Raw genomic sequence first — 17,075 nt, 5'->3', positions numbered from 1 at the left:
TATTTTGGAGGTCATGATAACAGATCGCATGGCAGGTGCAGTTACATATCTGAATTCCCTTTGTGAACATTTCATTCCATTAAACAGCAGGCAGTTTCTTAAATATTTGACAGCAGAAACATGATTTCTCAGTTTCTGCACATTCATCCAGTCACCGTATCTTTGAAGCCTGTCATCATTGTGTTAGCGATGTTAGAGCATGTACTTTACTCAGTTAGATGGCACTTCTGTCAGGTCACCCAAGTAAATTGACTTTTCATTCCCTGTGGTTTGTCACCGTTCTTGGCTGGAGGCCTGCTGCTGATAGCAAAGCTTCTTTATTTCTTTGGAGCTCATCAATATAAATTATTTGGGCCTTTATACTAGATCAGCTTAAATTAACTTCTGTATCAGTTTAGTTTCCAAGTGCCACTTTGCCACTAGAGCCATAAACATATCAGTAAATATTCATGCAGTCCTTTTCTGCCAGAGACAATCAGTCTGGGTCCTCAGAGGTCTGGTCTCCTTCCCATTTAGTGGACCTTTACATTTGTGATCCTTTCAGCCAATATAAGTAATGGTCCACTTCTCATTTCTCTGCTCAAATCCAAAATAATAATATTTAAAACTATTGATATGAGAGATTTTACTCAAGGGCCGTTCCTAGGACTGCAAGGCAATCATTTGGCTCTGGTCTGGAACCGCATGTGGCAGAGGGCAAGGCTTGATATAGCAGTCCTATCTCATGGCTCTGCTCATTGCTTTTCTTTTGAAATATAGTTAATTATCTTTTCCTGCTGTGGAAGCTCGACATAAAAACATGACTTCTCTGCTCTGTTGTTTATGGGTCTGATAATTGCTTTATCTTGCTTTGTTTTGTTTTGTTTTGTTAGGGGCAAGTTCAATCCAAAAATTAATTGAAGTTGGTAAGGTTTTGCAAATACTGATTTATTTTTGTAACTATGAAGATTTCTTGTGTTAAAGCTCACCAAAAAACCCGAGTCACTACTTTTTACTTTAAAATTTGTCTAAATCAATACAAATGAAAGATAAATCAATCAGGGATAGAAATTTTCTTGTGAAAGTTTAATATTTGTTATGTTCTGTGGATAAACTATTTACTTTTGTATGTAAGCCTTATGCAAATTTTATTTAGCTGTACAAAAATTAATGAGAGTGTTTGTATGACTAAACTCCCATAATCTAGCAATGTTCCGCATAGAAAAATATTTATATAATTAAGATTTACAAATACTTCTTTCTTCAAAACTACTATGATGCACTCAATTAAAGCTTTTTTACTCAATCAAATATACATTACTCAAAAACTGATGGTATACGTTGGTCCTTGATATGAAATGTATAACAGGGAATTCTTATAAAATTAATATAGTCTGGAATCAGGGGGGAAGTTTTAACTTATCCAAGAAGGTTTGTCAATAGTAATTTAAAAATATAATTCTCTAAGCTTTGTTATCAACTATAGAATTTTATCTGATTTTTAGTAATTAGCTGTGCTATATGATCATATATCCTATATAATAAAAGCCTAATATGCAAATCGACCAAACAGCAGAACAACCACTCGTTATGATGTGCACTGACCAACAGGGGGCAGATGCTCAATGCAGGAGCTGCCCCAGCCCACAGGCCCCAGACCAGCCAAGGTGGGGGCCCCCGATCACCTTGCCAGTCACCTTGTAGAGGGAGGTGGCTGGCGGTGGTGATGGGGCAGGGCCTGTGAGCAGGTGGTGCCTGGCTGGCCAAGGTGGGTGCCAGTGGAGGCCCCCCCAACCCCTCAATTGCCCCACCGGTCACCCCAAAGATCAGCCCTGATCGCTAGCCAGGTCTAGGGATTCTACCTGTGCATGAATTTCATGCACCGGGTCTCTAGTATGTATATAACAGTAATTATTCCCTTTTGAATACTGGCTATGTTAAAAGTAATATTGGCTATGCTAAAAGTAATTAGGAATTACTTTCGTTATATTTCTTTCAATGGTATCCATGGATTTGTCACAGATTTTAGATTTATGAGGTTATTTGGCATTGCTGAAAATATTCCACACTCATGGCATTTGGTAGGTTTGCCAGATAAAATGCTATGGAGAAAAAAAAAATCACTTGGAAATGTTGTGGGATGGGAACAAAGAAAGGAACATGAATAATTGGGGATGTAGCTTGGAGTTTTCCACATTTGTTTCCAGCCTCCTTAATTTGAAGCAAGTAGAAGTAGGGTTGCCAGGTAAAAACACAGGACACCCAGTTAATTTGAATTTCAAATCAATAATAAATAATGCTTTTAGTATAAGTATGTCCCACATATTGCAGATATTAATTATTGATCTGAAATTCAAATTTAACTGGGTGTCCTGTATTTTTATTTTCTAAATCTGGTAACCCTACCAACACTGCTTAGCTTATTCTCTAAGCCATATGATTCATTGAGGAAAAAGCATCAATTAAAGGCACTAATAATATGAAAAATGGAGAGGTTCTTTAAAGGCTATTTTATGTTTTTATTCCTTGATTCACCAAATATATACTTAGTGCTAAATATTAGGCACACTGCAAGGGACAGGATATACCTTAGTGACCAAAACCAGATCTTATCTTTGCCTTCATGGTGTTTGCAGTCTAGTGGGGGAGACAAGTGCTGAACAAACTAACATAACTCCAACTGTGATACGTGATGTGAAGGAAATAGCTTAACTTGGAATAATGGAGAGCAGTAGGAGAAGACCTCACTGAAAAGGTAACACTTAACCTAATTTCAGAAGGATGGAATTAGCAATCAGGTGGTGAGGGTGGGGAAGACACTAAGTAGAAAAGAGCTGGGTACTGTAGAAGAACCAAAGGAGGTAAGTATGACTACAGTATGCAGAAGAGAGGGCAAGGCATGAAGCTCAGGTTGAGAGAGTGCTGAGAATCAGGTTGTCCAGGACCTGTCAGGTCACTGTTGGGGATCTGGATGCTATTCTAAGTGTAATAAGAAGCTACTGATGAATTTTCATCTGGGGGATGGCAAGATCTGATTTATACTTTTGACTAATTTATATAATTCTGACTGATGTATGCCAAAGAGATGGGAGGGGGCCATGGTAGAAATTGAGAGATTGTTGCCAGAGCCCAGGTGAAGAGGCTGGTGCCGTGGTCCTGTGTAATAGAAGGGGAAACAGTCAAAATATCAGAGTGGAAATGACATGCTTTTCTAATGGATTCAATGTGAGGGACAGCAGGAGGGAAAAATCAAGGATAAACATCAATTTTCCAGTTTAAACAATTGATTGGATAGAGTGTCATTTGTGGAGCTGGGGGAGACCAGGAGAGAAACAGATTTATGACATTCATTTCCTATGGCCTCTATAACAAACTTCCACACATATCCAAGCCCACCTAGATAGCCAAGATAATCTTACCAACTCATCTGATTGGCAACCTTAATTCCATCAACAATCTTAATTCCTCCTTGCCATGTAACATAAACATACTCACAGATCCCAGGGATTAGAATGTGGACATCTTGACAGGGGGAAGGATCATTCTGTCTACTACATATGAGAAAATCAACATGTGTGGTTAGACATATTAAGTTTGAGATGCCACTGAACTGATGAAATGGGACTGATGAAGTAGAAGTTAGAGCTATAAGTAATTGGACATGTGAGTTTGGAACTCAAGGAGAAGTTAGGACTAAATTTGGAAGTTGTCAACACAGAGATGATGTATAAAGCCATGAGAGTGTACGACATCACTGAAGGAGATAGCTATGTTGATAGTATACATGAGAGGGATACAAGTGTTACTCCTGCAAGAACAAAGTATTCTTATTAGCTGTTGCTTCCTTCCTGCATATCCACAAGGAACTGTACTTTTAGGAGAAGGTGGTTGAAAGATTTTTGTGTGAGGCCACTCATTCCTCCACTCCCATTACTATTTCTCAGAATCCTGCAAAAGTGAACAAGGACTCTCAGAACAAAAAGATTCAAAAAGTAAAACCAAAAGCTTCCTTATCATTAACTTGGTTAAATAGATAAAAATTCCTATGGACTTAATAGATTAGCCAGTACAGAGGCTAAAATCTCAGAATGAACTCTCAGAGGGTTTTGGTCCAGGAAAATTTAAGAACCATGACAAAGTAACCAAGGCATTCATTTTATTAAAGTCCTAATATTATACCATACACAAATTTTATATCAGATGTATCATAGACCAAAACATCCTATCTAATAAAAGAGAAACATGCACATTGACCATACCTCCACTATGCCCACAAGCCACCCCCACCAGCCAATCAGGAGCAAGTATGCAAATTAACCCAACCAAGATGGTGGCGGCCACGAAGCTGGAATGAGCAGGAGGCTTGGGTTGCCCCCAGCAATGGAGGAAGTCAAGCTTCCCTCCCGCCCTAGCTGGCCCTGACCTCCACTCAAGGCTACAAAGTTTCAATTATAGAAGATAAATAAATCCCAGATACCTGCTTCTAGCCGGCCCTGGCCTCCGCTCAAGTAGGTGCTGAAAAAAAAAAAAAGCAAAAAAGGAGGGGCTGGGAGTCTGTGGCCAGCCTGCAAACAGCCATCAGCCCCTCACCCAGGTTGGCCAGGCACCCCAGTGGGGACCCCACCCTGAAGGGAGTGTGGCCAGCCTGAAAACTACCCTCAGCTCCTCACCCAGGCTGGCCAGGTACCCGAGCAGTACCCCCACCCTGATCCAGGACACCCTTCAGGGCAAACCAGCCGGCCGCCACCCATGCACCAGGCCTCTATCTACACTAATAAAAGGGTAATATGCTAATTAGACTGGGAGACCTTCCAGGAGACCTTCTGGATGTTCTTCTGGACAAAGCCATGGTGGCGGGGCCGAGGTAGATGCAGTTAGAGGCCAAGAGGGGAGGGCAGTTGTAGGTGATCAGGCCAGGATGGGACGGCAGTTGTGGGTGATCAGGCTGGTGGGGGGCGGGGCCGTTGGGGGTAAGCAGACCAGCAGGGGGGCCAGTTGGGGGTGAGCAGGCCATCAGTGGGGGTCAGTGGAGGTGATCAGGACAGTGGGGGGGGGGCAGTTTGGAGTGAGCAGGCCAGCAGGGGGGCAGTTGGGGGTGAGCACACCAGTGGGGAGGGAAGGTGGGGGTGAGCAGACCAGCAGGGTGGGCAGTTGGGGGTGAGCAGGCCAGCAGGAGAGGCAGTTGGGGGCAAGCACACTGGCACGGGGGGCAGTTGGTGGTGATCAGGTTGACCGGGGGGGGGGTGGTGAGTGGGCCGACGGCAGGGGGCAGTTGGGGGCGAGCAGGTCGGCAGGCAGAGTGGTTAGGGGCAATCAGGCAGGCAGGTAGACAGGTGAGCAGTTAGGAGCCAGCAGTTCCAGATCGTGAGAGGGATGTCCGACTGCTGGATTAGGCCCGATCCCTGTAAACTGGCAGTAGGACATCCTTCGAGGGGTCCCAGATTGGAGAGGGTGCAGATTGGAGAGGAACAGCACCCCCCGCCCCCATGCATGAATTTCGTGCACCGGACCACTAGTAAAAGATAAAAGTATACAATTTTTAGAAGATAGCATGAGATATGTATTCACAACTTTAAGTTAGGCAAAATTTATTAGAAAGAACACATGAAACAATAACAATAAAGAAAAAAATGACAAATTGTATTTGTTTAAAATTGAAAATTTTTGCTCATTGAAAGAAAATTGAGTTGGTAAAAGGATACAAACCTTTAAGTTGAAAACACTGCATTATATAATTGAAATTTGCTAAAAGGGTAGAACTTAAAGGTTCTCACCAAATTTTTTAAGATAAATATATGAAATGATGGATGTGTTAATTAACTAGATGGTGGGAATTCTTTCACAATAAAAAACAAAACAATATAAAGGAAAAAATTTGATAGACAAGCCACAAACTGGGAGATATTTTCAAAACAGACATCTGACAAAGGACTTATATCTAAAATATACAGTATGTACGCATATATGCATAGGTAATGGACACAGATAATAGACAGGTGAAGGCCTGGGGTGGGGTGGGAGCCAGGTGGAGGGGAGCAAAGGGGGAAAATGGGGAACATTTGTAATACTCTCAGCAACAAAATACATTAAAAATAAATAATAAAATAAATACATAATAAAATAAAATAAAAATGTAAGTTGAAACCTATAAAATCTTATTAACCAAGTCACCTCAATAAATTTAACTTAAAAATAATAAAAGAAAATATACAAAGAACTTCAACTCAATAATAACATACAACACAAAATTTTAAATGGACAAAAAAGTCTTAGTCTGCTTCACTGATTCAAGTACTTCTAATTAATGGAGTTAGTAGTTTTTCTTTTTAATAATAAAGGAAAAATTAAGTAAGAAGTAGTGGGCAGAATGTCTTAAATAGTAAAAGCCATGCTAAGCACCACCTGGTGGCAGAGATTTTGAATTTCAACCTGAGTTTTTGTGAAAAGTTTTTTTTTTTGGAAGTAAATAAAAGTAAATTTTGAAGGTTGAATTTGCAAAAAGAGACTTGTAAGTAGTAAAAGATTTTAATAAAATGACAGCCAAATTAAAGTTTACCAAAGTAAAACCAAGCCAAAAGAACAAAATCTATTTAATTATTTTTGCAATGAAAATCCCAATTTATAAATATGAGACAGTGAAGATAATATGATGACATAATGCTCTACCAAATATTTATATGGTAAAATTGTAATTGAATATTATTATAATAAACATAAGTTGATTATTTGTGTGCCAGATATTTAACATGTATTAATCACATTTAATCTTCCTAATAACTGTCTGAAGTATAGACTCACACCACAGAATTTTTCCAGTAAAAGAAAGTCTTGGTTTAAATTTTATTATTAAACCTCACAGAACATATTTATCTCTCAAAACAACATTTTATGCCCTTGTTTATATTGGAAAAATTATATTTATATCCCCCAAACTCTGTTTTGTTTTTTAACAAAAGGAGGCATGGGAAAGTTTTGATTTACATTCCAAATTAAATTGGTCTAAAAAATGTCTAAATCATGTGTAAACATTTTGAGAACCACTTGGAATTTCACAGTGAGGTGTGCCTCTCAGGGGTTGCTGGCTCTGAGAAAGACAACTTGTCCTCACTGAGTCACCACCACGCCTTTAACATTCAGTTCTTGTTTTACTTAGTATTTGACAGTCCCTTGCAAAGATGAAAAAGTGCTGAGAACACTGGGAAAAGAAGCAAGTGATTACAGTATTTACAATGGGAGAGAAGATACTACTGATTATAAAACAACTTTTTGTTAAGAACTATATTGGTTATGACCAGAGTCAGCCTTTGAATTTAAGTAACACTTAAAACAATCTATATCCAAATATTATTTTTTGTTCACACATACATATGAATTTTACTTTCATTAAGTTTTAGGAAGTGGTTGCAAGTCTTATAATACCTTATAATTTAAAAAATGGGCTCTCTATTGGTGTTTTCGAGTAGAAACTCTGATTTTCAAAAATATGTTACTGATGTTAAACAGGAGATGCCTATATAGTGTTATTATTATACTGTGTTACAAATGAGGCCCAAAGAGATTAAAACACTTGCCCAATATCCAGTAGCTGAGAGGGGCAGACTGGCTCTAGAGGTGTATTCTTCTGTTTTGTTTTTAAGTCTCCTTCCATCACTATTTATCTCCTCTTTACCCTCTCTTACCATCTTCTCTCCCCTTTCCCTCTGGTAATCACCATCCTGTTGTCTGCCTACGAGTTTTTGTTTTTGTTTTTGCTCTAAAGTCTGTATTCTAACCACTGTGAGACAAGATGGCCCTGCTTCGATCACACAGATGGTACATGCCTTGGGTCGTCATTTCTCAAAGTTCTTGGTCAATAGGTTACTAGATGGGAATGTTATTAGATTAATATATCACCTAAAAGGGAGTTTTATAGCTAATTAGATTTGGGAAATGCTGAGTTTAAACAAATAAAACCTGTATTTTGCAAAGCCAGATGTGCACTACAATTCTGTAAGGTTGGTAGTTGAAGAGCTATTTAGCATTTCCCAGACTTCTTTATTTGAAGTTGTATAGATTAAGAATGTGATTAGTAATATAAAGGATTTAACATGTATACATGATGTGTGTGTGTGTGTGTGTGTGCCTATGTCGGTATATATAACATACTTTATAACGTGCCAGTACTGACTCAAGCAAACATGTGTTTATTTGTCCTACATAACAAGAAGTCTGAGGCAGGATAGTCCAGGGCCAGGCTCCTTTCTCTTTCCCTTTCTACTCCACTACCCACAACAAGCTGTCATTCATACTCATAGACACCAGATTTTGCTGCACTTACAACTGTTTTCCAGGGAGGAAGAGAAAGGAAAAGACAGAGGCAACCCCAACACTCCCACTTATATTTCATTGACCAGCATTGTCACCTGGCCACCCCGTATGACCACCCCTAGCTGTAGGCAGCCTTCAAACTGGGTTATGATGGGCTGATAAACCACAAAGGTTGATTATTGCTCCCGTGACATCTCATCAGCTGCTAGTTGTGCTGCGGCTCTGCTCAATGCATCATTTTGGGTGAGTGCAGTCCATCTCAGGGCCGTGCATTTCCCATAGTTGAGGGAAGATGGAGATGGCAGAACCACATGATGGTCCTTAAAGACTGCTCAAAAGTGACATCGGTCATGTTCCTCCATATTCCATTGGCTAAAGCTAGTCATATACTAAGGCTGATGTCAATAAGGCAGGGAAATTTAATCCTCTTCTAAAAAACATTGCAGATGGTTGGGCATAACGTTATACTCTTTCCTTTATAATAAGAGCAGGCGAGTCAGAATAGACCAGAGATAGAAGTTGAGTCAGCAACCACAGTGTCTGCCACAGTACACACACACACACACACACACACACACACACACACCACCTTTTGATTTATTTACTAGTATGTTCCAGAACATTTCACAGGCTTAGTATTCACATCCTTTGGGAACTGTGATCTTGAGCCACATCATGTTCCTTTGCTAAAATAACTGCCTATAAAAGCATCCTCATGTAAAATATTTAGCCTTTAATGTGAGCTACAATTCCATTCAGCGTTATAACAGATTCCACTATAATTGCATAGATGACAATCCGTGTCACAGAGTGTTATGGAAAGTTCTTGTTGTTCATTAAAATCCACTATTTTGTCAAGGTTATATTCATGAGCAACGTTTATTTTTAAGCCAGGAGAATTTCAGAAAATAGTCTTGTCTAGTTATTAAACCTTTTTTCCCCCTTTTCTTTTGAATCAGGTGCTGTCATACCATGCGACATGTTCAAAAGCTGAAGTTGACAAGTTTAAGGTAAGGAAGCAAATGGTGCCCTCTTAGGGCATAAGGTTAAGTTTTACATGACTTTCCGACCCTTTGTCTTGCTTCTGGAGAATTAGTCCTGTTCACTGGGTATTGGGGGAACAGAACTGGCCAAAGGTGTGTTTGGATAGTTCAGACTAAGAGAGACATATGTAACTGCATAGCCTCTTCATGATCATCGAAATGATTTCAGTATTTATTTATTTCTATTTGTTAACTAAGCAGGATATAAAAAAATCTGTTGTAATATGGTGAGAACCAGGTTCCTGGTTTGGGCATTGATTTTACCTCTAACTTTCTGTTCACTTAAAGTCTTAGGGCCTGTGTCTTCATCTGTAAAAATAAGTGAAGAAATTAGGATGGTAATAATAGGTAACATTTATCAAGTGTTTACTATAGACCAGGCACAATACAAAGCATTTTACCTGTATTAATTTATTTAGCCTCCTAATCTTGTGAAGTATGTACTATTTTACAGGTGAGTAAACTGAGGCATGGAGATATTGAATAGATAGGTCAAGGTCAAACAATTGTAAGGGGTATAGCAGTCTGGTCCCAGAACTGGAGTGCTTAACCAGCAGGCTTCACAGCATGACCCCTTTCCACCTCTGATGTCATATGCATCAGTGTATGTGTCTTAGATATTCCTTTTCACCTTAGTTATCACCATTCCCTTGGAGGTAGCTCAGAATTCTTGCTCCTCTTGCTGCACTTCTAATAGTCCATGGTCAAAACGTGGATATATGGAGAAACTGACTTTTCTCCTTTCTGAAAGTTTAGGTATCTGCCTTTTAAAGTTTTTGTGAAAGTTTAGTTATTCATTATCAAGCAAGCTACCACTACAAGAAAGGTAATGTTTTGGATTGTAATGTTTGCATGTAATAATACTTGATGACAACTACTCTTCTAAGAGTCATTTGCACCTAGATGCTTTGTCTTTCCAGGAAAAATGTCACAGAGACCTTTGGGCCTGATAATTTAATCAGGTCATTAGAGTTGAGTCACCCTAATGAAAAAAAAGGAAATGAGGGAGACCCCAAACTCATAGTAGGAATGAGGGAGCTGCTTGGAAGGGCAGGGAACATATCGTAGGCCTCAGGTACACTGCTTGGCTCCATCCAGGAATATAGAAAAGGCTTGCGATGGTGACCCAGATCAGAAGGAGAGACGTGGTGCCAGCAAGAGGTAACAACTGACAACAAAGGAAGGATACAGAACAACCAAGACCATAGCAGTCAGGGCCCCTTTGATGTAGAGATAGACATCCTAAGTACCAGCTAGAATGTGACAGCAGGGCAGCACTGTTTGTATGTTTTGTGCACTGCTCTGTCTCTACTGCCATTCACAGTCCTTGGGACATAGTAGCACTCAATAAGTAGCTTGAATGGATGAATGAGTGAGTGAGTGAGTGAGTGAGTGACTAAATAAATCCAAACAGCATCAGTGTTCCATAACTTAAAACAATTATTCATTAAGAAAATGTTAAAGCTGTGGCTATATGTAATTATATCCTTTACATTTTATGTATATTTTTATGAAAAATATTTAAAGCTTTTTTACTTTAATAAAGTTCAATTACCTAGAAGTTCTATTTATGGAAATAATTTCCATATCTATTTTGCTCTTTTATATTTTTTTACTGTTTTAATTATCGTCATTGCTAAAAGAAGGGACAGTCAGAAAGAAAGATAGCAAAGCTTACATGGACTAAATATGCCCACAAAATCTCTTGGATGGGACGTGTCCAGAGCTATAGCAGGCCAAAATCAATAGCTGTTTACTCTCTAAAGGTATTTACCCTGTGTTTAGACTTAATTCTTTGCTTAAACTAAGGAGAACACTGTTGATTTGGAATTTAGCATGCTTTTCTATTGTTAGCTTACAAACATACTAAAAATATGAAGTATTTCTACTTGACAACAAAGGGTTATTTCACTGTAAAATTATCAAGATTATTAACTTAATTGATTTATTCTAAATTTTATCCTGAAAGATATTAATGAGTATCTTATTACAATGTAATTGAGATATAGTAGATAATTTTAATCTAATGGTTTTTTATATATAAAGTAAATAAAATATTATCATAATTGGTAGCTGATATCTTTTTTTTTTTTAATTTCTTTATTGATTAAGGTGTCACATATTTGTCCTCATCCCCCCATTCCCATCCCACCCCTCTCCCCACGCATGCCCCAATCCACTGTTGAACTTAACCGTTGGATAGGCTTATATGCATGCATACAGGTCCTTTGGTTGAACTCTCCCCCTCCCCCCACCCTCCCCCTACCCTTCCCTATCCTCCCTCTGAGGCCCGACAGTCCGATCGATGCCTCCTTGCTTCTGGTTCTGTTCTTGTTCCTCAGTCTATGTTGTTCATCATTTCCCCTAGATGAGCGAGATCATATGTCACTAGATATATACTAATAAGAACTGAATGTGAGACGAGCAATAATAGTTATGCTGACAGGCAAATGAATCAATCTGTAGCGAGCTTCCCCCTGGACCAACAGTTCTTTTGAGACCCAATTTCAATGTCCAGTAGTTCCTTATGTGTACATGTCAGCACTGACCCCTCAGCTCTGGATGGTGGACAAATGGTGGTAATGGAGGTCCGACTCCCTCTGGTTTGGTCTCGGCCGAACCCAGGGGCACGGCGTCACCCGAACTAAGGGGCACGTGGCCTCACCCATACCCAAGGGGCGTGTGGTCTCACCCGGGCCTGGGACCCAGCCTCACCCGGATGGATCCAGGGGCGCACGGCCTCACCCGGACCCAGGATTTGGCTTCACCCGTACCCAGGGACGCTTGGCCTCTCCCAGACCCAGGGGCACGTGGCCTCACCCGGGCTTAGTTGCACAAGGCCTCACCTGGATCCAGGGACACATGGTCTCTCCCGGACCCAGGGACGCTTGGCCTCTCCCAGACCCAGGGCCACTTGGGCTCACCCGGGCCTAGGTGCACGAGGCCTCATCCGGATCCAGGGACGCATGGTCTCACCTGGACCCAGGGACGCTTGGCCTCTCCCAGACCCAGGGGCACGTGGCCTCACCCGGGCCTAGGTGCACGAGGCCTCACCCGGATCCAGGGACACATGGTCTCACCCAGACCCAGGAACGTTTGGCCTCTCCCAGACCCAGGGCCACTTGGGCTCACCCGGGCCTAGGTGCACGAGGCTTCACCCGGATCCAGGGACACATGGTCTCACCCGGACCCAGGGATATTTAGCCTCTCCCAGACCCAGGGGCACGTGGCCTCACCCGGGCCTAGGTGCACGAGGCCTCATCCGGATCCAGGGACACATGGTCGCACCCGGACCCAGGGACGCTTGGCCTCTCCCAGACCCAGGGCCACTTGGGCTCACCCGGGCCTAGGTGTACGAGGCCTCACCCGGATCCATGGACACATGGTCTCACCCGGAGCCAGGGACGCTTGGCCTCTCCCAGACCCAGGGCCACTTGGGCTCACCCGGGCCTAGGTGCACGAGGCCTCATCCGGATCCAGGGACGCATGGTCTCACCCGGACCCAGGGACGCTTGGCCTCTCCCAGACCCAGGGGCACGTGGCCTCACCCGGGCCTAGGTGCACGAGGCCTCACCCAGATCCAGGGACACATGGTCTCACCCGGACCCAGGGATGCTTGGCCTCTCCCCGACCCAGGGCCACTTGGGCTCACCCGGGTCTAGGTGCACGAGGCCTCATCCGGATCCAGGGACGCATGGTCTCACCCGGACCCAGGGACGCTTGGCCTCTCCCAGACCCAGGGCCACTTGGGCTCACCCGGGCCTAGGTGCACGAGGCCTCACCCAGATCCTGGGACACATGGTCTCACCCGGACCCAGGAACGCTTGGCCTCTCCCAGACCCAGGGCCACTTGGGCTCACCCGGGCCTAGGTGTACGAGGCCTCACCCGGATCCATGGACACATGGTCTCACCCGGATCCAGGGACGCTTGGCCTCTCCCAGACCCAGGGCCACTTGGGCTCACCCGGGCCTAGATGCACGAGGCCTCATCCGGATCCAGGGACGCATGGTCTCACCCGGATCCAGGGACGCTTGGCCTCTCCCAGACCCAGGGCCACTTGGGCTCACCCGGGCCTAGGTGCACGAGGCCTCATCCGGATCCAGGGACGCATGGTCTCACCCGGACCCAGGGACGCTTGGCCTCTCCCAGACCCAGGGGCACGTGGCCTCACCCGGGCCTAGGTGCACGAGGCCTCACCCGGATCCAGGGACACATGGTCTCACCCGGACCCAGGGATGCTTGGCCTCTCCCAAACCCAGGGCCACTTGGGCTCACCCGGGTCTAGGTGCACGAGGCCTCATCCGGATCCAGGGACGCATGGTCTCACCCGGACCCAGGGACGCTTGGCCTCTCCCAGACCCAGGGCCACTTGGGCTCACCCGGGCCTAGGTGCACGAGGCCTCACCCGGATCCTGGGACACATGGTCTCACCCGGACCCAGGAACGCTTGGCCTCTCCCAGACCCAGGGCCACTTGGGCTCACCCGGGCCTAGGTGCACGAGGCCTCACCCGGATCCTGGGACACATGGTCTCACCCGGACCCAGGGACGCTTGGCCTCTCCCAGACCCAGGGCCACTTGGGCTCACCCGGGCCTAGGTGCACGAGGCCTCATCCGGCTCCAGGGACACATGGCCGCACCCGGACCCAGGGACGCTTGGCCTCTCCCAGACCCAGGGCCACTTGGGCTCACCCGGGCCTAGGTGCATGCGACCTCACCCGGATCCAGGGACACATGGTCTCACCCGGACCCAGGGACGCTTGGCCTCTCAGACCCAAGGGCACGTGACCTCACCCGGGCCTAGGTGCACGCGGCCTCACCCGGATCCAGGGACACATGGTCTCACCTGGACGCAGGGGTGTGTGGGCTCTCCCAGACCCAGGGGCACTTGGCCTCGCCCGGGCACGGGATCCAGCGACATCCGGGTCCAGGGGCACATGGCCTCACCCGGACCCGGAGTCCGGCCTCACCTGGACCCAGGGGCATGTGGCCTCACCTAGACCCAGGGACGTGAGGCCTCACTTATACCCAGAGGCGTGTGACCACACCCGAGCCCAGAGGCGCGCAACCCCGCCCGCACCCGGGTCTCAGCGGAGCCCCGTCTTCCCGATCCCAATTCCTGCCGGTCAATCCCCCCTCAGCAATTCCCCTGGCCATCCTTCCAGAGCTCCAGTATGGCTGCTGCAGAACTCGTCGGGCAGTGGCTCGGCGAAGCTCCGGTGCGCCCGGTGCTGGGTGGTGGGCCGGTCTGGCGTCGCTGCATCGGCCCTTGGGTCTGCATCGGTGGCCGGTCGCCAAGCATGCGCACCTGGCCGCTTCCGGGGTGTTGAGATTCTTGACGGACTCAGAGGTCAGCAAGCGCGGAGTCTCCCACCCCATGTCTCATAGGGGCTCGTCTGTCCGTGCTTGGCTGCCAGTGGAGCCGTCCCCTCAGCCGGAGACCGCCGGGGGAACTGTGCCGAGCACGTTCTAGGCCGCTGTTGTATCGCCTGAGCCATAGTTCTTTTGTGTCGCCTGAGCCGTAGTTCTTAAAGTGTGGTCTTTGGGTCACCGGCATCAGCATCATCCCACATACCCCTCTTTTATTCTAGTTGTAGAGCATCTACTCAGCCAGCCCTATGGTGGTCTTGGATGGTGTCTGCTCTGCTCTCTTGTCGTAGTCTCAAAGTTGTTGTGGTAGGCAACAATCAGGCTTCCGCCCTATGCCTCCATCTTGGTCCTCCTTTGTATAGTTAAGTCTTGATTGTTGTTGGTGTCACTGGGGGGCTCTCTTTGTCTATAAAGGAAGAGTTTCTGTGCAGGAGACACGTTTATGGGCCGGGTCTTGGTGCAGCAAAGCTTTGGCGCTCACTGAATATTCCTGTTGAATGTGTCCCTTATGCACGTGGTTGAAATCTGGTGTCATCTCCCACAGACCACTAGATGCCCTCGTTTCTGGGTCTCCAATGGGGTGTAGATCAGCTACTGCCTTAGGCACTCAGCAAGGATTACAGCAAAAACTGTAGTTTCTTCCTCCTGTCTGAGTGGCCCTGGAGCAGTCCGACTAGAACAGCAGTTCATCTGGTCCGCTGCCAGAGGGCAGGCCACCCACATGCATAAGCCGTTGCTTGGGGCGCAGGTGTGCCTGCAAGACTTGCGGGGCAGGTCTTCCAAACGTGCGGGGCGGGTCCCAGGGCGGGGCGGGGTCTCAGGGCGCCAACAGGCCATGGTGCGGCGAGCCTCGATGGCTGTGAGTCTGGTCCTTCTGCCTTCCACGTATCTAAGTCCCCTCGTTCCGCACTCCAGCGCAGCAAACACTGATTGCTGGGCGCACCTCCGCAAGAGTCCCGCCTCTCCCCACAGGCATCTGGGTCTCCCGCGGTTCGCCAGAAGATGGATTTCAGGGTGATGGAGAGCTAATCTCCCCTAGGTTTGGAACAAAAGCCCCTTTCCCCCGCCACCAGCCAGACCCACGCGCCTCCACACCTCATCCCCTCCGATTTCGCTGGGTGCGAGGCAACAGAACAGCCTTTAACCTCCGCCGCCATCTTTTTCAAACTTCCCAATTTGTACTTCTTAATCCCTTCATTTCAGTCAACTCTACTGAGGTCTAGCGCCGCCGGGAGGTGCATGGAAAGGGCGCCCGGGCCTCCGTCCGGTGCGCGGTGCGCGCGTCCCGCGGAACCAGGCGCGCGAGGGCCAAGCGGCGGGGACGGGCGCTGGGCGGCCGCCGAGCTCCAGGTACCACCATCGCCGCGTTCCGGGCGTTGCCGCCGCGGCGTCCCCCCAATTTGTATTTCTTAATCCCTTGAATTCAGTCAACTCTACTGAAGTCTAGCGCCGCCGGGAGGTGCACGGAGAGGGCGCCCGGGCCTCCGTCTGGTGTGCGGGGCGCGCGGCCCGCGGCACCAGGCGCGCGGGGGCTGCGCGGCGGGGACGGGTGCTGGGAGGCTGCCGGGCTCCGGGCGCCGCCGCTGCGGCGTCCCCAGCGTCCCGGGCCGGGCGGCCTGCGGGGGCGGCGGAGTTGCGAAAGTGAGTGAGTTTCCGAGAGTTTCGCCCGGAATGGGGTTCAGTGCAATCGGAGCCGGCGCTCAGCGCACTCCGGAGCCTTTATCTCCTTCCTGCCAGTGAACGCCGGCCAGGTCATCAGCCGCCCCTTCCTCTCCGGTTCCATCCTCCCCGCAGGCGCGTGTGCTCGTGTCTCCGCCCGTTTCTCCATACCTCAGGCTTTTACAGCTTCCCCGACTGTCCCCGTGGCCTTCTCCTTCCCCCCAGCTGTGGGCATTTCAGTCCACCAACTTTCCTGTGGTTCTGGACGATGTCCGTTCTGACCTCTAGTTGTATTTTTGAAATTGTGCCCGGCTGCAGGTTAGGTGTTTAACCTATGGCGCCATCTTGGTTGGTAGCTGATATCTTAACTACAGCAATGACATTAAAATGTAATGAGCTTAAAATAATCCTGCACATTGACACTAAAAAATACTTACCTAAATTTCATTCTAGAGTATGTCCAATGGCAGTTTCCTCACATTGTGGCTAAATAACAGTAAATACATACTTTGTTTTGCTCAATATGTACAGACAAACCATGATTATATTCTAACATATTTTAACCTTTGATACCTGCAATACTTTTTTTAACAGAAATAATACATAAATATATATGAGAGAGACAGTGACACAGAGAGAAAGAGATAGAGAAGAAGAGAGAGGGAGCAAGAGATGAAATCTGGAATCAGAGTTAACCACGAGATTTCATGAGTTAAA

The 17,075-nt window shown here is 46.2% G+C and overlaps 1 protein-coding gene across 2 annotated transcripts in view; it reads left to right on the top strand.

Moving 5' to 3' along the window:
- PDE11A (phosphodiesterase 11A) overlaps nucleotides 1-17,075 on the top strand; it is a 296,962-nt gene that overhangs the window by 166,485 nt on the left and 113,402 nt on the right. For both annotated transcript variants that reach the window (XM_054722954.1, XM_054722953.1), the window contains one exon: nucleotides 9,246-9,296. In XM_054722954.1, coding sequence (XP_054578929.1) covers nucleotides 9,246-9,296 — 51 coding nt within the window. The remainder of the gene's footprint in view (nucleotides 1-9,245; nucleotides 9,297-17,075) is intronic.

Source organism: Eptesicus fuscus, chromosome 11 (genome assembly GCF_027574615.1).
Source record: "Eptesicus fuscus isolate TK198812 chromosome 11, DD_ASM_mEF_20220401, whole genome shotgun sequence".
In the NCBI taxonomy this organism is placed as follows: domain Eukaryota; kingdom Metazoa; phylum Chordata; class Mammalia; order Chiroptera; family Vespertilionidae; genus Eptesicus; species Eptesicus fuscus.
This window is presented reverse-complemented; position numbering and strand designations above follow the sequence as displayed.